Source organism: Pezoporus wallicus, unplaced genomic scaffold, assembly GCF_028554395.1.
Source record: "Pezoporus wallicus isolate ANWC-B61680 ecotype Strahan unplaced genomic scaffold, APGP_CSIRO_Pwel_v1 contig_2721, whole genome shotgun sequence".
Classification (NCBI taxonomy): Eukaryota; Metazoa; Chordata; class Aves; order Psittaciformes; family Psittacidae; genus Pezoporus; species Pezoporus wallicus.
In genome coordinates, this window is record NW_026642515.1 from 722,337 (window position 1) to 742,578 (window position 20,242).

Sequence of the window (20,242 nt, forward strand, 5' to 3'; positions counted from 1 at the left end):
AAAGGGGAGAAAGAAAGCCTAGGACATTCATCTCCAAGGTCTCTCAGCAACAAAGAAGACAATTTGTAATTTTTTTATCATTTTTCACTTCTTTAGTGAAGAATTCAATAGCTTACTGAAACTAGTTCCAATATGACACTGCACACTATACCTCTAGGTTTAGGACTTCCTCCATTTACTTTTTAAGACTAAGGCTTGCAAGAGCACTGTGATTACCCTTACAATTTGTAAATGCATATATATAAAATAAGCAGTACCGAAGGCAGTAATATCTTCCAGGTACAGCATTTCTTCCCAGGAGAATAAATTGATTTCTACAGGTAAAGCAAGGACAACCTTACCTGTTAACACCATGGCACTTGTTTGAAATAAAAGGCAACATTTTTAGCATCTTGAACAATTGTAATTTCTTACAGACAGGAAGAGTTACCTTATTATTTTCTTATTATTCTCATACATCTGAACCAAAACCACAAAGATCTACTGCACTTTTACTAATGATATATAGGAACTGACAGTTCCAAACACGTTCAGTGCTGTTTGGTGCCTCACAAGCTGCTCCTGGCTACTCATCCTGCGGCTTTCAGAGCGTCCAGTGTACTAAAGACAAGGCACTGTGAACCAGATTGCCTGCACACTGAAGGTCTCCCCTCACCATGGAACCAGCTTTGGCAATTATATATCCTAATCAAAAAGTTGTGCTTACCAAACAAGCAGAAAAATACTTAAGTTTTGTATGGTGAATTTTGATCACATCTGTGACTAGAATCAGCAAAGGAGAAAGCAGGAGAACATGCCAGAGGCTGCAGAAGGACAGTCATAACTCTTGAAGCAGTATCCAGTTCTTGAGCTGTTTGACTACCTTTTCATAATCCTGAAAAAGGCAAGTGCCGTGGTTTAAGCCCAGCCAGTAACTCAGTACCACGCAGCCATTCACTCACTTCCCCTGCTTCCAGAGGGATGGCGAGGAGAATCAGAAGAATGTAACTCCCACGGGTTGAGATAAGAACAGTCCAGTAACTAAGGTATAACACAAAACCACTACTGCTACCACCAATAATAATAATGATAAAGGAAATAACTAGGGAAGAGAATAGAACTGCTTACCCCCCACCAATTGATACCCAGCCCGACCCAAGCAGTGATCTAGCCCTTTTGGGTAACAGCCCCCAGTTTATACGCTGGGCATGATGTGCTGTGGTATGGAATATCTCTATGGCTAGTTTGCATCAGGTGTCCTGTCTCTGCTTCCTCCCAGCTTCCCCTCCTCCCTGGCAGAGCATGAGACTCAGAAAGTCCTTGGTCAGAGTAAACATTACTGAGCAACAACTAAAAACATTGGTGTTATCAGCACTGTTCCCAGTCTGAAAGTCAAAACCACAGCACTGCACCAGCTACTAAGAAGGAGAAAAATGACTGCTGCTGCTGAACCCAGGACAGTATCCACCCCTTATTCCATACCATTCACATCATGCTCAGATCCCACATTTTCAATATACTATCACTCTTACCTCATATATATACATACACACACACAGAGATACCATTCTTTAGTGCATGGACCAATCCCTATAAAGTTGTTGAGTCCATCTGGTCCATGATGTTGTGCTCCATCTCTTGTAACAGTCTTTCAGAGCAGGAGAGAGAGTGTGATGTAGTCAATCTGCCAGGCCTCCCCACATTTGTACTTCAGCCGTCGTCCTCCATACCAAAGAGGCTTTAACCGTTTAGCTTGCTTAACTGCAGCACGTTTCACACTCGTGAGTAACCTGGGCAATAGTGTCCATTGTTAAGTCCACCCCTCAATCACTAGTCCATCTCTATGTTGCATCTCTGCCCTGATGTCCTGAGGTGTCATGGGCCCATCAGGCTCAAAATAATTCACCCTCCCCTTCAGCAGTTTCTGCAACTTGTCGCTGGGGACTCCATACAGCTGCCTTCCATCTCCAGTGTTTCCAAAGCACTGGAGGGGCTCAGTGAACTAAGTACTTGCCCATACTGTCCCACACACCCTGCCATTCATGACTGTCCAGCCTCAGGGAAAATATCTTGGTCCTTTCATATTGTTGTCTAATCCTAGACAAGACCCAAAAACGACTCTGCTTAGCTTTCGAGATTGGACAAAATAGTCATGGGTAAAACACAGTCTGTATGTGTGCCAACATGGTGATCCCCATCACAATCAGCAGGCAGGTCCCAAGGGTACCCAAAGGCCATTCAAAACCTTCAGAACTCTCAAACGGTGCTGCTGCACTTGCCACTGCGGCTGGTGTAACTGCTGTACTTAGAGCTGGAGTAGCTGCGCTGTCTGCTGCGGTCAGAGTTTGAGTAGCTGCAGTACTTGTCACTGAGGTTGGTGTAGCTGCTGTGCTTGGAGTTGGAGTAGCTGAGTTATCTGTTGTAGTCAGACTTTGAGTAGCTGCTTTACTTGTCACTAGGGTGTGTGGAAATCTCTCTCCTAGGCTGACCACCCCAGGAGGGGAAAAAAGATGTGCTATACACTTCTATTATATACCTCCCAAAGTACAGAAGTGGTGACCAACTGGAAACGCAAGCCAGATCAGTTTCATGATCAGTAAATCTATTGTATTACAAGTCATTACCATAAAGTACAATGAAACAAGAACCTTAGCTCAAGTCCCCAAGCTGATAAACACTAAGACAGCAAAAACCGTCTGTAAGTAAGGTACAACATGCTGAAACTGTGAGATAAAGAGCAACAACTCTGACAGCCAATAAATCATCATTGTGACGAGTGAATACTAATCCAAAACAATGAATGCTTACCACAATTAGACACACTTCGGTCAGATCTTTCGTTATCTCAACCCTTTATGCCCCACTTTGGGTGCCAAAAAGAACTGTCGTGGTTTAAACCCAGCCGGTAACTCAGTACCATGCAGCCATTCACTCACTTCCACCTCCTTCCTCCTCCCACTCCCAGAGGAATGGCGAGGAGAATCGAAAGAATGTAACTCCCATGGGTTGAGATAAGAACAGTTCAGTAACTAAGGTATAACACAAAAACACTACTGCTACAACCAAGAATAATAAGGGAAATAACTAGGGAAGAGAATACAACTGCTCACCACCTGCCAACTGATACCCAGCCCGACCCGAGCAGTGATCTAGCCCTTTCAGGTAACTGCCCCCAGTTTTATGACTGCATGACATGCTGTGGTACGGAATACCTCTTTGGCTAGTTTGGGTTAGGTGTCCTCTCTCTGCTTCCTCCTGGCTTCCCCTCCTCCCTGGCAGAGCATGAGACTCAGAAAGTCCTTGGTCAGAGTAAACATTACTGAGTAACAACTGAAAACACAGGTGTTATCAGCGTTGTTCCCAGGCCGAAAGTCAAAACCACAGCACTGCACCAGCTACTAAAAAGGAGAAAAATGACTGCTACTGCTGAAACCAGGACAGCAAGACATCAAAAAACTGTGAGGACAAACATAAATATTCCTCTCATTTAAAATGCTTTAAAAGCACATCCTGGATTCTTGAAAACAAGGTAAAGCTCATACTGCCACAGCCTCACCACCATTTTTACCCATGTGAGGAGAGAGACTGGCACAGGTGATGCAGATATCTTGACTGTAATATGAGTTTAGAAATAGACAGTCACCCAAACATGCAGTCACAGCCCATGCTGCCTCTCAAAGCAGCAAGAAGCCTCATCTGGCATGGCCTTTGAGATTGCCACTAACAGTGGGTAACTAGTAGAGTGCTCCACCATAATGCCCCTCCTCAACACTTGACTGAAAGTTTGAAAGCATGTTACTAATGCCTTCAAAGGAGACAAGTCAGAGGGGTCACTGCTCTACCTAACCACAAAATGCCTCTGGAACTGCGAGAGCTGACATACTAGTTCAGGAGTGCCCACACTGCATTTCACAATCAGCTTCCAGCTTGCTCTGCCACGCCAGCATGACTACACAGCTTTCAAGATCAGAGCTGCTCTGCACACAGCTAGCTCAGCGCCCAGGCAGAGCAAACTCCAGTCTGCCTGAAAGAACAGCCACACACTTGAAAGTTCTTCTCGCTGAGGGCCAGAAGATCCCTTGTGTGTGAAGTTCATGGATTACTCCAGAGATAAGAGGGACACTGACACCAGATTTAGATCTGTTCTGTGGAGCGCTGCGCCAGTCCACAGATCAAAAACATTCTGAAAACCTGTGATTAGGGCAGGCTTGAGCTGCTACAATTTATGATAAGACATATATTGGTTCCAACCAATCCAGGCTCAGAAAATGAAGGAACAGAAAAACCCAGACCTAAAACCACAGCATGAATCTTGCCAGCCCACATGCCACTCTTCATAATCACACTGAATATTAACATAAGGAGGGACCTTGCTCCACTGCAGAGCACTCTGCGTGTACATGTAATATACGTGCAAGTACATGTAACAGAAGTATTAACAGTAGCTCTGAAGCTACTGCTTCCCAACATTATTCTTTCCTGGGTTTGGCACATACCCGGATACTATCAATTGTCCACCCTAATAGGAAATATTCTGTCTTTATATATTTACATAATACATACCAATCATAGCTTATATGTATTATTATTGGTTATACTAGGTCAACAATGCTTAGCATTAAGCAATCATAGCTTCTATGTATTATTATCGGTTAACAATGTGTTATTACTGGTTATACTAGGTCAATCTTTTAGAACATTATAAAAGTCAGGAATTAAAAGTAATAATGCTGTGCCAGTCTGCATAAAGCATGACAATACTGAAGCAAACATATCTCACCCTCATATTATACCAATTAAAACTTAATGAAAAACTTACCAAAACAAACCCAAACCTGACAATAACACCTCAGTGGCAATGGGTTTAAGTTTATGCAGCAATTTTAATCTTAGTTCTCCTTCAAAAATATTCATTACTGATGATTTTGCTATCAAGCTTTGAACCAATCTTAGAATCCTTCTAAGATGGCACAGCAAGTGGTTAAGAAAAGCCAAGAAAACCCCCAACCAACCAAAACAAGCCTAAACCATACTACATGATCTATTAACAGTGCTTGCTCACCTCCACCCTCCACTGCCACTCTAGCTGAAGGGGATACAAATGTAGATTACACGAAAGTAATTTGTAATTCTTAAATTATATTAAAGATCAAAATGTTCTTCTTTCCTGGAACTGAAATCTAAGTTAAATTGCACTTTAGAATAGGAAGAACATCTTTTCAAACCCTGTTCAAGCTTCCCAATAAACTGTGAGAGGAAAAAAATCAAATAAAAAATTTCTGCCTAGAACTTGTTAATTTAAGATGCAATATAGTGTGTGACAGATCAAGGAGTACAGTTGAACTACCCTGTCATTACTTTTCATACTTGTGACACAAAAAGCAGGTTAAAAAAATAAAGCATATTTACAGGGCTTCCCAAGACTGTTTAAAAGAACACAAAAATCTTCTACCTAGACAAGTTTCAGCCACCAGAATGGCAAGCATTATGTGCCTTGGAATTGCCCTGAAATTCCTCTAGCATGCATCAGTGGTTGGTAGGGCTCCTGAAAACAGTCTTTACTAACTTCACTTTCTGAATTCAGCTGAACTGGGCCTCTTCATCTGACTAAGCAAAACTACTGAGGAAGGCATGTCTTGAAAATGTGTAAATCATTCTTAAGTGCACAGTTTGGGGGTTTGCTCTGACTTGAAAGAACCCAAATTTCAAAATCCCTCAAACCAAAAATTTCAGACTTCAAAATGACCTGTCTCTTATAACATAAAGGTTACAAAAGCACGTGTTTTGCACATTCACCACTTTGTGGCTTGGTGAAAGAGAAAGATGAAAAGTAAGTAGTACAGAGGTTTTGCATGAACTCTGCGAAGGAGGGAAATCATTCACTTGCATGTTCAGACACAGTGCAACCAAAGTAAATGGCACTGTTACAAAAAACAGTATGGGGTTGTGAAGAAGATCACAGAAATACTTGGTACCAACAGGCAAAAAATCTCCACATTATCTCTTTTATATTATTACATTTAAATTCCCAACCTACACAATCTATCAAAGCACATTTTTCTCTTATTTTGTTTCATGTCCTCAGTTGACAGAGATGTCTAGAAAGCAATCCTTGGTCCTCACATGGGGAAAGCATGGGAGGTGTGCTGTGCACCTCTCTGATTACAATTATCCATGTCCACATCATGCATCCTCTGTGACTATGCTGTATTTTGCTGTGGGGTGGCAGTGACTTTGGCAGCCACCTGCATTGCTGGATCATTTCCTGCTACTAGGAACTGTACAAAGGCATCAGATGAATCTCTCTGTGGTCTTAAAGGAAACTGCACAGAAGTATACTTACCTTCAAAAATTCTTTGCAATTGGTTGTTGTGCTCAGGGAATCCTTCTGTGCAGTTCTCACAGAGGAAGAGTTCCTAATTTCACTCTGATACTTAAGAGGTTTTATGAAAAGCCGAACTAAATTCACAGCATGGGACTACTCCAGGGACAGTGAAATACGAATTCAATGATTAACACCACTGAAAAAGAGTTTCTGCCAGCTGGTCCAGGTCATTAGTCTCACATCTTGGGATAATTCACAGATGGCCGTATCTCAAGGGCAGTATTTTATTTATGAAGGGGAATAGCAATAGCCTTAGGGGAAAACACATAATACAAGCAAAGGAGTGAAAGATAAAACATGTAATACAGGCAAAGTAGTGAAGGATGGTCATGCTTGCACACAACAGCAACAGGTACACAGGAAAAACAGAAAATTAAATATACAGGAAATGTTCTCATGGAAGAGGTATGAAGTATAAAGATTACACTGCAACACAGGAAAGGTGAAGTACCTTACTTGATTAGTAGACAGTAGGCATAAATATCTTCTCCTCAGTAAATCAAGTTTATAAAAAGCAAAATGATGTAAACAACAAACTCAGCTGTCATAAGTATGTCTGACACAGGCACCCCACAGTGTATATTTTAGGCAGCTTAAGGACACAGACTTGTACATTTAGCCTGCCATGTCTGCCATCTGTCAAGAAGATCAGGATGTCCAATTCCCTTTAGTGGGAAGTACACATTAAAATTCTTTTGGTAGGTTGGGGAAAAAAAAAATCTCAAGTCAAATTTATTGAAAGGGACAACAAAGAAGTTACCACAAGTAACCCTATCCCACACAGGGAAAGAGCAACACTTCATCACTAATAAAAGCACAGCTTTCCCTTGATGAGCAGGTTTACCCTTGAAAGGTGCCTGTCAGTGTGAATAAACATAGGTAGTGTGTGGAAATATAAACAAAAATTCAGCCTGCACAGCATTTTCACTACAATATGGGAAATGTTATTCACACAAAGCACTCGATATACTCAGAAATAATCTGCTCTTCTTATTACATGATGTTAACTCCTCTGCTATATGCCATAAAACTACGGCAGGGTAAAGTCTCCATTACTTCTTATCTTCAATAATCCTTGCTAGCATTCTTTCCAACTAACTGGAAACACCTAATATGTTCCAGACATGGAACACATATGTGAAACAAGGCAAGTATTAATTCCCTGTGCCATAAATTGATATCCTAGGAGGCAGGATGAAGTAAAACTAGCACATTTACTCTCTAAACTGCAACCTCATGTCCACACAGAAGGACTAAGTGATAGCATTCATTAAAAACAAAAACAAAAACAAAAACAAAAAACAAGAGAGGAATAAAAGAAATCTGTGAATTAAGTTTTCAAGGAGCATTTGAACATACAGTCATGTAAAGACACTGATGAGCTTTTCCTCCTCTGGGTGCAGAACAGCATAAATTATTATGACAGCTTTAATCTAGGGATTAAGGCTAGTGTTTACTTATGCTAATACATAATTTTGTTCAAAGTGATACCACAGAATGTTTAAAAAAGGGGGAGAGAGAAAAATCTTTCTGGGTCATTTTGGCCTTCCCTGATCTTGTTAGGATATGAAGCACTGTAGAAAAATTTCAAATGAGTATTAGTTGCAAAGAAGATTTTAATGACAGTACACCCTTGTTGTTTACTGTTCTCTTGAACAATTTCCTAAAAGTACCTGTTGAGACTTGAAATTAACAAGTGCTGTCAAAGCATATGCCTTATGATCACAATAGTAAGCGTTCAACGGACATCAACATTCACAGTCTCCACTTAAGCACATTTTGCAAAGTTTCCACATTTTCTGCTCCGGATGTGAAAACTTTGCAATTGCACATGGTTCAAACAAAAACTACACATATGTAGCATCAAACAGAAACTAAAACATCACTTCAATGCAGTTGATTCTAAGTCAAACTCAGACTTGTCTATACCTGAACAGGCATTCACCCTTCACAAGAAACATTGAGAAAAGTTTTCCCAGCCTTCACTCAGCCTTCAAACAACTCTCCACTTTCAACAAATACACCATAATGAACAAACTTCCCAAAGATTACCACACCAAATAGAAAAAAAACCACTTGGAATAACAAAACCAAAACTTGACAATATATCTGCAGAGGCACAAGAGATGCTGTCCAAGACAGAAGCAAGACAACCAGTCAGGAGTATGCTTATATTTCCCAGAATATACTGAATGTACCAAATGGCCTCATGGAAAAATCATGGGTGAGACAACTAATACACAGATGAATGAAGATACATAGATAATTTTCAATCCCGATATTCCAAAGAGACCTACAAAGTATTTTCAACAACTCAGCAAACTAATCACATAACTCAACCACATACCAAAAATCCCAGGCTGACTGCAACTGTTTGTTCTACGATACTTACCATTTTCCCTACGTCCTCGACACCCTCCTTCTCCTTCCCCTACCCCACATGCTTCATAGGTGATAAGTATCTTAAAACCTCTACTCTTGCTACCAAACTGCTATCCTTGCTCCACTGGAACCAACATTGTTTTCTCTCAAATGGTCTTAACAGCACAATGAAGTTAAAACTCTGACAAATGAGTTTCAAGATACATTTTTTGGCTGCTTTTGTTTCCAACCTACAAAACTACTTGTGCCTAACAGCTTTGTAAGTTTTCCTCCATCCATATTTTGGTGAAGATAAGCATTCCCTATAGATGTAGCCTAGTTTAAAAGCACTATTTGAGATCATAAACAAGAGACTGCAGAAGCAGGCTACTCTAATTTACAGAGCAAAATATAAAACTATAATGGTTTGTTATAAAATTCCTACTTCCTTCTGCTTTGCTGAAGTTCTCTACACCCACTACATAACATGAACAGAAAATTTTCCTCCCCTTTCTGCAAGCACCATCAGGAACATACATTTGAGGATAAGGTAATAGTCTTACAGTAACTATCAATAACATTAACGACACTTTGATGGTTTCTTGCAGTAAATTTTCGTAAAATACATTAGGCTTTGACAAACACACAAAAATTCCCACTTCATCAGACCTGAGATTGTGTTTTTCTTTCAGGCCTAAAGAAAAACTTACATCTTTTCCAAGGACTCTAAGCTCAAACTGTGTTTCCTTGAAGTGAACTTTTGTAATTCTAGGCCTGTAAAAAGACAGACAGAACTTTGTGAGTTTTTAATTTCATGAATAATAAAGTTGCATATATTTACAAACAAAGACAAAAAAATAATTCACAGGTAAATTTTTTTTTTCAGGTATGCACCACATAACAACAGAAAAACATTTTAACCGAAGTACGGTAAAGGTGAACTATTTTTTTCAATACCTGGATTATCAAAGAAATAAAAAATTGTATAATCCAGACAAATATTTGGAATTCCAAGTATACTTTTTTCTATTGATACAATTAACCTTTCAAATTTATACCACACATCATACATTTCCATATAACATCGTTATCGTTTTTAAATTATACATACCAGAAATATTTTCCTACTTGTTTTTTATTCTTGTAGACAACAACACCTATGGGTGTTAATCCTAAAAAATATTCAGATTTGTTTTCACCCTAGAAAATAAAAATGTATGTCACTCATACAGTTGCAAGCTGTACCACTGAAGCAGTGAGGTCTAGTGAGAAGTCAGCCGGACCATAAAATCATAGACTGGTTTGAGTCGGAAGGGACCTTAAAGACCACCTAGTTCCAAACCCCCTGCCATGGGCAGGGACACCTTCCACTAGACCAGGCTGTCCAAGTCCAAGCCCTGTCCAACCTGGCCTTGGAAACTGCCAGGGATGGGGCAGACACAATTTCCCTGAGCAACCTGGCAACTTCTTCCTAATGCCTAATCTAAACCTAGCCTCTGTCAGCTTAAAGCCATTCCCCTTGTCCTGTCACTACATACCCCCATAAAGAGTCCCTCTCCAGATTTCTTGCCAGCCCATTTAGGCGCTAGAAGCTGCTCTAAGGTGTCCCCAGAGCCTTCTCTTCTCCAGACTGAACAAGTCCAGCTCTGCCAGCCTCTCTCCAGAGCAGAGGTGCTCCAATCCTCAGGGCTTCTTCATGGCCTTCTCTGGACTTGCTCCAACAGCTCCACAACTCCTTAGCATTAGGGGCACCAGAGACGAATGCAGGACTCACCAGAGCAGAACAGAGGGGTAGGTGACTGACTTGAACATACTGTTTCTGCGTGCAAATGGGAATATAGCACTTGCTTTACTGACAAACATTCCTACATGAGAACTTGTAAGCATGGAGGCAAAGAGGCAAGAAAGAATGGCAGTGAGGGAAAGACTGTGAGACTCCATGTGCCATGGTGAAAAGCAAAAAAAGACTTAAGTTTTAAAAAGGAAATACGTTGGGATATTTGGCAAATGGCCAAAACTCAGAAACTGAACTCTTTATTCAGACATGAATGCAACAGACATTTAATTTTCAGATGAAGGTGAATACTGATTTTCTGACCTATTCTACCATAATATAACCTCACAGTTGCCTTCTCCCTCCTAAAAAATTATCACCTGCATACTGCTACCAAGTGAAGTAAGTCCTCTGAGAAAGAGCATTTTTTTTTCAGAATGGGTAACAACATGCAAAGAACAGCTGCACACATCATCTCCATAAGAAACCATTCTTGGGATCAGTATTCAAATTGCAAACCATGTCAGGAGAGAACAGGGTGAATACCCCTGTGCTAGTGGCAGAAGGCCCCCATTTCCCCCGTTTATGGTCAGTAACAAAAATCAGATGTGCCCTACACTTGAAAGAGTGCAAACCTTACAGCATGACTTTAGAAGAATGTCAGTTGCAAAAGCTTGTTCATCTGCCTATTTGAGGCAATGACAAAGAGTGCTGCAAGCTCTAAACCGGGAGAGGATGAACCACAAAGAATATCAACTGTGAGATGGACTGACTGTAGAAAAGTGTCCTTCTGTGTGACTACTGATGTAGTCACTGATGTGAGAAAGCTCATAGCACACCTGGCAAGCTCTTCCTGTGCTCCTCAGTGAACTAACTGCTAAAGGCAACTTTACTTTTAAAATGACCAAGCAAGGAAAAGAATTACATCTCTTCATGTGTCTCAAATGAGGGCTTATGTTGCTGTTGCAGTATTAATAGAAACAATAATATTCATGGGTTAGACTTGGGCATATTACAACTCATCCCCTCACTACCCAGAGCAGTGATCTTATTGCATAGCAAAAGCAATTCCAGGCTCTACTAATTTAACAGATTGTGTTGGATCATGTTCAGTCTTGTTCCAGTAACTCCCCCAGCTTTCTATGGGTGGGAGGGTTAAATGGGATATGAATACAATTAAGCTATAGGGTGAATTAAAAAAAAACATCATATTGTGGGCTACACAATTTTCAGCAGGAAATACATACTTAATCTTCTGTTAGTATCTTGATTTCTCTATTTTCTTTCAAATAATTTTACAGAGTACTGACATCTAACTCAGTGATCTATATTACAATTCTCCATCTGAACTTCGGCTTTTTACTTCTGTTCAAAAAAAAACTGCCACAAGCGCAGTTATTCAAACAAGACAGGATTGTTTCCACCAGGAGCTGGTAGCCTCCAGGTGATGGATTGGATCCTATCCCATCATACATGCTGTTTTACAAAAGAAGTGGAGGGTTTTGCTGAGGCATTACAGACAACTTGCAGTGCTGCACGATACAGCAGAAGAAAAGCTGGAAACATATTCTCATCTTTAGCAAAACCTTCACAGTAACTATTAAAAAAAGCCCAACATGCTGCTGCTACCCCACCCTAGTTTTCACAATGGTATCGAAAAGGTTTCAGGACACACTTGCTGTTATTTACACAAAATAAATGTGGAAATTCTTGTGTCAAAGCCAAAGACTATTCCCCTTTCTCATGTCCCCTGATACTTGCAGTCATTGCTTCTTATTTATCTAAACTGTTTTTTTCCAAAGTTTAACTGATTGTCTTTTACAGTTATTATACAATCACAGCTTTTCATCTAAAACACAACAGGCTTCTGTAGGTAGAATGACCCAATCCCCTCAGTCTGTAAACATGAATTCTTTTGCATTTGTTAAATACAGTGCTTCCTCTCAAGTTATTCTGTGGCAAGTAAACTACATAAATACTGTCCCCCACTTTATTAAAAGAAATTTTTTTCATTGTTACCAAACTTGAAATATTTAAAAAATACTTACATAAACAGGATGGAGATCCACTCCATACATTTCCAGGCACTTGGCCACCCCTAAGAAGTTCAATTCTGCCTCAGCAGGAACTTGACCCCTGTAAACAAAATTCTGTTAAGAAATTAGCACTTCCAGTCAACATATTAAAATAGATCACATTAACAGATACAGTATCCTGGACATGTATGCAATCCTTCCTTCCATTTGTTTAGACTGTCATTGTACTTTCAGCTGAAAGGATACTTTCGGCTTATACTTCTGCTTGCTCCAAGTGAGACTGGACAGTAGGAACAAATTTTCTATAAACTTTCTATTTTTCTTTCTACTAAACTTTCTCCTGTAAGATCCTGTCACAGATATATGCTATCATATATACAATGCATGCCTACTACAGTGGCTAATATTTTCCCTACTGTCACAAACACACTCCAGACATTCCATTTTTTAGGTTTGAATATGCAAAATAACTTTTTTCTCAGTAACTATATATGATAATTAATAAAGCAGGAATAGAATGACTGACTGGGGTACTATTTCCCCACAGCAGTTTCTGAAAGCAGAGTTCATGACTTCAGAAAAAATATTCCTTTCTTCATAAAATCTTGTCTATAGAAAGCCACACAAACTAGTAATAATCAAGTCTGCTACGGTGAAAACAAAGTTTGGAGTCCGTCTCATGACACTACCAGTGTCAAAGATCCAGCTTGCCTTCCTATCAGCAAATATCAATTCACCAGATTAAAACTACCATCAGCAGCATGCTGGTTGGAAACAAGAGCAGAAAACCGGTGGGGAAAAACCCCATGCTATTAGGAGCATATTTGACATCAGTGACAAAGGACTGATTTTCAAAAAGAACAAAATGATCAAATAAATACAAAGTCGACAACAGACTCATCCTCAGAATTTAAATTATTCTTTCCTTAATAACTCCCATTGGTACAAGAGCAAAACACTGTTTCAAGCCTGAAATATGTGAAGCTACTTATTCATCTTCATTCTTTTTTAATACTTCTGTGAAAGTTACTGAACTGTTATTGAGAAAGTACAACACATCTTGTGAAAATGTTAACTCAAAAAGGATGCATTTCCTGCTTCACCCTGTGACTGCTCTCTTAGGGAAACCACTGCATTTGCTACCTTTCAAATCTGAGATGTGAAGCAGAGCTCAGCATTTTGACTCAAGACCTGGAAAAGTCCTGCAATATGCTCATTCTCACTCTTTGTCCCCAGCCTAGCAGCTCCTTTCCAGGTTTTCCCAAATTCTTGCTATGCCTGGCAAGACAGAAAACATATCTAACATGAACACTGAAATAGTGTGCTAGCATGAATGTAACAGTATAGGTATTTAAAATGCTCGCCTATCTTGAGGTGGGCTGCTTCAGCCCACCTATTGTGCATAGTAGAAATGATACTGCTTCAGGTGTTGGCCCTTCTTTCTAAGGACTTACAGAGAAACAGCAGACCTGAAGCTTGTAAGAGAAATCTCTTTCTTCCAAGGGCTGGATCTCCCAGGAGATCTGTGATTCATCTCTGTACTCAGAATAAGCAGAACACTGGATATTCAGCAAATCATATTGTCACATCTGGCATGTCTTTTATCCACTACTGCTATAAAAACTTACTACACAACTTGATTTTTTTTTTTTTTTTTTTAAATCTTATTGGTAGCGCTCAGAAATTTAAAGAAAACTTCACTGGAGCCATATTGTCTTACTGAGTTCCCAGACAGAACATCAGTCCTGAGCAAAGTGGATTATGCCATTACTGAATTACTGCTAGAATCCAACACCAATTTAAATACTGCTAGTAGCATTTCCTTACTGACCATACCTAAAAGAATGATGATATGCTTATCCCACTTTGTCACTCTGAAAGTACCAAAAGTCTCAAATGCCAAATAAGTGTGTGTGAACATATATTTCCACAATAATACATAGTTTGTAAGAAATTCACAGAAGTTTTAAAGGAAGTAAAGATGTGAGCTGAAGCTTCTGAAGGAAGCAGATGGAAGCCAGACGAAGAAGTCCTCCCAAATACAAATGAAGAAGACAGAACATGAAGGGAAGTGAGAAATATCAGGGACTGAAATAATGTCCACTATTACAAAGGGTGCCTCATTTTTTACCACATATGAAATTACAAACGCTACTCCTCAATGCTCTCCAAAATGAAAGAGTCTTTGCAGATGGTTATGGCAGGGCAGGCAATGTAACAGCCATGCAGCTGACAGGCACTGCTCATTGAGATGGACAAAGTGTGCCACTGAGGGCCCTAAACAATATTGAGAGCTAGTCTTAAAGCTAATTATCCATAAGGATGCAATATCAATTCAAAATACTTGACTTGCCAAGTATCAGTTAGTCCGAGATCTGCTGCAGTCTGGAACAGAAAGAGCGGAGAGGGGGAGGAAGCGGGGGGAGTGAGCAGGCAAGCTGGGTGGTTCTGAGTTACTGACTGCACTTAAACCAGGACAGTTCTTCTCGGCACCCAATGTGGGACACGAAGGGTTGAGATAATGACAGATGTGACCGGAGTGTGTCTAATCGTATTTGTGATAAGCATTCGTTGTTTCAGATTAATAGTCGCTCATCACAATGCTAATTTATTGGCTGTCAGAGTTGTTGCTTCTGACCTCACAGTTTCAACATGTTGTACCTTACTTACAGCTGATTATTTGCTGTCTTAGTGTTTATCAGCTGGGGGACTTGGGGTAAGGTTCTTGTCCCATTGTACTTTATGGTAATGACTTGTAATACGATAGAATCATTGATCATGAAACTGATCTGGCTTGCATTCCCAGTGCAGTCACCACCTTTATACTTTGGGAGGTATATAACAGAAGTGCTTAGCAATTACATTTCTTTTTAATCCTTCTCGGGTAGTCAACCTGTGAAGGAGACATTCTCTTACCCTCCCCACCCTCCTCCCAGAGGAACAAATCAAAAGAATGTAACTCCCACAGGCTGAGATAAGAACAGTCCAGTAACTAAGGTATAACACAAACCACTGCTGCTACCACTAATAATAATAATGATGTGGGAAATAACTAGGGAAGAGAATACAGTACCACCTGCCGATACCCAGCCCAACCGACCAGTGAACTTGCCCTTCCATGTAACTCTCAGTTTACATCCTGGGCGTGACATGCTGTGGTATGGAATACCTCTTTGGCTAGTTTGGGTCAGGTGTCCTGTCCCAGCTTCCTCTCAGCTTCCCCTCCTCCCTGGCAGAGCGTAACACTCAGAAAGTCCTTGGTCAGACTAAACATTTGAGCAGTAACTAAAAACATCGGTGTTATCAGCGCTGTTCCCAGGCTGAAAGTCAAAACCAGCTACTAAGAAGGAGAAAAATGACTGCTACTGCTGAGCCCAGGATACATGCAAAAAAACAGACAGAACCTGCAACTAAAACCAGTTTACCTGGAAGCAAGGTACATGCACCACCACCAAGGTGTCTTGCAAAAATCCCCATGCTTCCATGCTCAGCTCCAGAAAGGATAAAGTAAGTCTTCTAAACCATATCATAAACCTGTTCCTAAAATGTTTCTGGTGAGATAATCTAGGATATATCCTCAGCCATTGCAGCTTCAAACCTCTTAACTAGAGACCACTGTCTCCTGTACAGAAGTCATTGCTGACAGTGCCGATCATGACAGGCTCAACTAGCAATGGGTACACCTTACTTTCACTCTCTTTTCTGATGCTGCTAAATCCATGACACCTAACTGCAAAAGAACTTCAGAGGTCTAGGTCAATAAGCTTACAAAAATACTAAAGACGGTGTCAAGACAGTTATGACCTCTCTTTGCAACCACTGTTACCCCAGCTTCTTCAAGGTTACAAACTTTTTGAGACAAATGGGTCTTAAATCTCATTTACTACACTAATGACTGCAGAAACTTGAGAGAGAGGAATTAAGGTTGCTTAGTATCAGTGGCCTGGTACACAGAATTCATCCCAAGTTTCATTTTTGAAACACAACCACCTCTGATGTTGAATCAAACACTCTCTGTTACTCAGTTTCCAGTCTCTGGAACAGAAAAACCAGCACTTTTGTACTTCACAAAAGAACCTGTAGCAAGGTTCTCTGTAAATCATCAATTACTGTAAGGCAGCCAGGCAACTACGTAGAAATAGTTACTGAACAACAGACTCTTCACTGAAAGAGAAAGCTGAGGTCAATGTGGCAACTGGCACTGATTCCAATCACAGGAGAACTTCCCAAACAGAACAGCTGTGCTTCTGAGTTAATACCTATTCTCATTAAACAAGGCACAAATAAAACTAGCATGCAAAACTACAGGCAAGAAATTTCTTAACCTTTATCTAGACCGTGGCTTCTTTATAGCAAAAGAATCAAGAAATCTGAATTTACATGCAAGATAGCTAGCTCTGATTATCTTTACTTTAACAAAGGGTAGGATGAGTGTACTCATAAAAAGTTTTCTATTGCACCCATCTTAATAAATGGCTGCACCACAATTGCACCTCACTTGGACTTGTTAAAACAAGCTTCTTTATACTTACCAGGAATATGAATTTGGAGATAAGCAAGTAAATGTTTAATTTGGCGTTGTGTACAGTTGATCTGGCATACATTTTATTTTCAAAACCAATTTCATGTTTTGCATTTCTGAAGGCACTGTAGTCTAATATTTGGAACATCAGGTTGGGAAGCCAGATCTCTCTACCTTGCAGTGCTTTCATACAGCAATTGGCAGCTCAGGCTCTGTACCAGGAGTACTTCAAGTCTAAAACTAACCTCACTGAAAGTATGTTATACATAGAAGACCACTTCTAAATATGAGTAAGTGGGACAAAAAGTGGCTCTAAATTGCTGGCGATTTTTTCATTTTACTTTTGTACATCTAGAGGCAGCATAAACCTCCTCTAAGAAGACTACTTACACAGCTGCTGCAAATGCATCTAGTATTTAACCTATATTCACACATAATCACTTTCTAGCTCTACCACCTTTACTGGAAATCACATCCTTTGCTCCAACATTCCTATGAAATTACTGGTTTTCCTCTCTATGTTGCTGCTGTTGTTCATCTCTCAAGCACTGACAGAAACAATGCGGCCAAAGGTTACTACTAGTTCTTATCTCGCTTATCTGTTAGACACCCCAGTCCACTTCCTGGTTGTCCATACTGCAGTTTTGCTTTTTTGCTTCCCAAGTAATCAAGGAAAGGCACTTTATGCACAAACTGCAGCCTCACAGAAAATGAGCTGACTCCTAAAGCAGCATCTTGGGATCCACCATCAGGCAGAGATTATCCAGAATGTCAATGACAGCACAACTCACATGTTTTGTGTCTAAGGGGATTGTTATCCCAGTAACTGAAAGACAGAGAACTGAAATTCTGCAATCTTTATAATGAAAATGACTCTGCCTTGTCAAACTTTTATAAAGGTTAAGTTGGGAATGCATGAATCAACCAGGTTGGTTGACATACATGATCTCTGTAGCCCTCCTCTGTCTCATCTGCAGTGTGCCTCACATTCTCCTCCTGCCCCTGTCAAGTACCATAACTCTAGCTTAATCCCACTTTCTGAGCTCCTTCCCATACGTAAGAAATATTATCATACATAGTTTCAATGCCTGTGAACTTTGATAGTACCGTGTTCAGTTTAAATCGAAATTACTTCGAGGCCTGCTTCTCCCACTGCTTTAAAGTCACACGCAAAGTTTTGGAATTTTGTTTTTTGTCCAGAAACCAGCACTTTGAAAGCCTTTGTTATTCAGTACTGGCTGATGACTCTGCTTCTGGGTGCTGCTTTTTTTCTTAGAAATCATATGTTCTTCCTCACAGTGAAACCCATTATATTGTCCACTGCCAATATGTTTTATGTAACATATGTTGATTAATAAAATGAAAGGACTTCATGCTTGTAAAACCAAACTGTCTCTTTAATTCATGCAGATGTTGTAGCTAAGATTATCACTTAAACCATGGGCATATAAACTGCTTTCCTGGTACCTCCTGCAGTGTGAGCCACCCCTACAAAGAAACGTTCATGCAGGTTGCTACAAGCACTCCTTCATTACCTTAGCTAAGGATCTGGCAAGAAAATAGAGGCTTCATTGTACAAAGTGCTGTAAATTATTAAATCAAAAGTGGGTTTGTCCCAAGCATTCATTTGAATACGAAGCGCAGTACAAAGAAATGTTATCCCCATTTTACAGGCAGCAGACTGAGGCATGGGCATAATAAGCAATATGCCCAAACAGGAAATCTGTCCTGGAATAGGGAACTGACCTTGCAGACTTTTATTTATTTAACTACAAAACTAAAAGAAAACAGAAGCACTATTAAAACTGCTGGTTCTGAAACACTCATACATTGGTCTGACATACATAGTATTTCCAGTTATCGCCCCATCGGTTCCTAAAAGAACAACTTTAATTATGTAAAATGTTTTCTGTTTCTGAGGGACATAACTGAACTCTGTGTTCTTCCCTTGGGTCCAGAGACCTCCACTCTGCAGGCACAAGCTGCACCCTTCCCCACCTACCAAGCATCTCTGTATGTGATGTTACCTGCCAAGTTCCCAACAGTACTGAGTTCTTACATCAGAGTTTTGTGTATCCGCTCTACGGCTTCCTCCAGCTCTTCCTTCTGGTCTGGAACAAATCGGTACTCCGAGACGTAACCTGCAGTGTGCTTATATGGGTCATAGTCCCCCAGCTCAGCTAGAGAATACAAGAAGAAAAGAAAGGTCACCTATTTTCAACACCTTATGTTAAACAAAGTGTTATATCATTCACCTATTGGTCCCAAGACACCTGTTTCCAACTGACTACCATGTAGTCCATTAAAAAACAACAAAACAGTACATAGCTATTCATATAAGCACACATAAAACCAAGAAAAAATGTTTTCAGCCTTTTTAAAAGAGAAATTGAAGGTTCAGAGATAGAAGTTTTGGCAGAATTTGTACCACTTCTACAGGACTGAATAGAATTTCATCCAAGCCAGCAAAGTTGAGATTTGATGACATATATTATTTGGCAGTATATGTAAAAGAAGTGAAGAAAAAAAGTTTTGGTTTTGGAATATCTGTGCCCTCCCATAAGATATAATATTACAGACAGAACTGACCCACCTTCTTTCTGGGTCTCCTAACACAGATGTCAGTGTGGGAATGCAAATGGAGACAAATATCTTGAGACACATGGAGGTATGCCCTTCTAAAGGTAAGCATTGTTTCTTGTGAGGAAATGCAAGACTTCATTTTTCAATAAAATATCAATATATTTCCTGAACATTAAATTTACTTTCAAATTAATTTTTTTTTTTTAATAATTTTCTTAACACAATAGATAGCTGGTATAATTTTCTTTGAAACAACCTTGAATTTGCATACATTACTTATGTCAGATTTCACAATGCAATGCAAATCTAAAATAAATAAGCACCTTGGTCAGAACTCACTTCTACTGATCTTAACTATAATTGCAGCTATCTGAAAAACTGTGAAAATTAGTATTTCAATTTTTTAATAACCCTAAGTAAAATCTACATAGGGTAGGCTTCTCTGAAGAAAGCTTCACAGGAGGTTTTTATAAAATGCCTACAAAGTCAAAAACATAGCCAAAAGGAGGCTTCAAGACCCAAGAAGCAAAGGATTCATCTAACAACTCATGTTTCTTTCCAGAATTTAATGATGTTTCTAGAACAAGATAGTGATCTGCTCA

The 20,242-nt window shown here is 39.8% G+C and overlaps 1 protein-coding gene across 5 annotated transcripts in view; it reads right to left on the bottom strand.

The window, feature by feature from the left end:
* EPB41L4A (erythrocyte membrane protein band 4.1 like 4A) overlaps positions 1-20,242 on the bottom strand; it is a 121,945-nt gene that overhangs the window by 46,816 nt on the left and 54,887 nt on the right. For all 5 annotated transcript variants that reach the window (XM_057430856.1, XM_057430854.1, XM_057430853.1 and 2 more), the window contains exons 6-9: positions 19,117-19,237; positions 12,548-12,635; positions 9,837-9,925; positions 9,436-9,499 (exon numbers count right to left, since the gene is read on the bottom strand). In XM_057430856.1, coding sequence (XP_057286839.1) covers positions 9,436-9,499; positions 9,837-9,925; positions 12,548-12,635; positions 19,117-19,237 — 362 coding nt within the window. The remainder of the gene's footprint in view (positions 1-9,435; positions 9,500-9,836; positions 9,926-12,547; positions 12,636-19,116; positions 19,238-20,242) is intronic.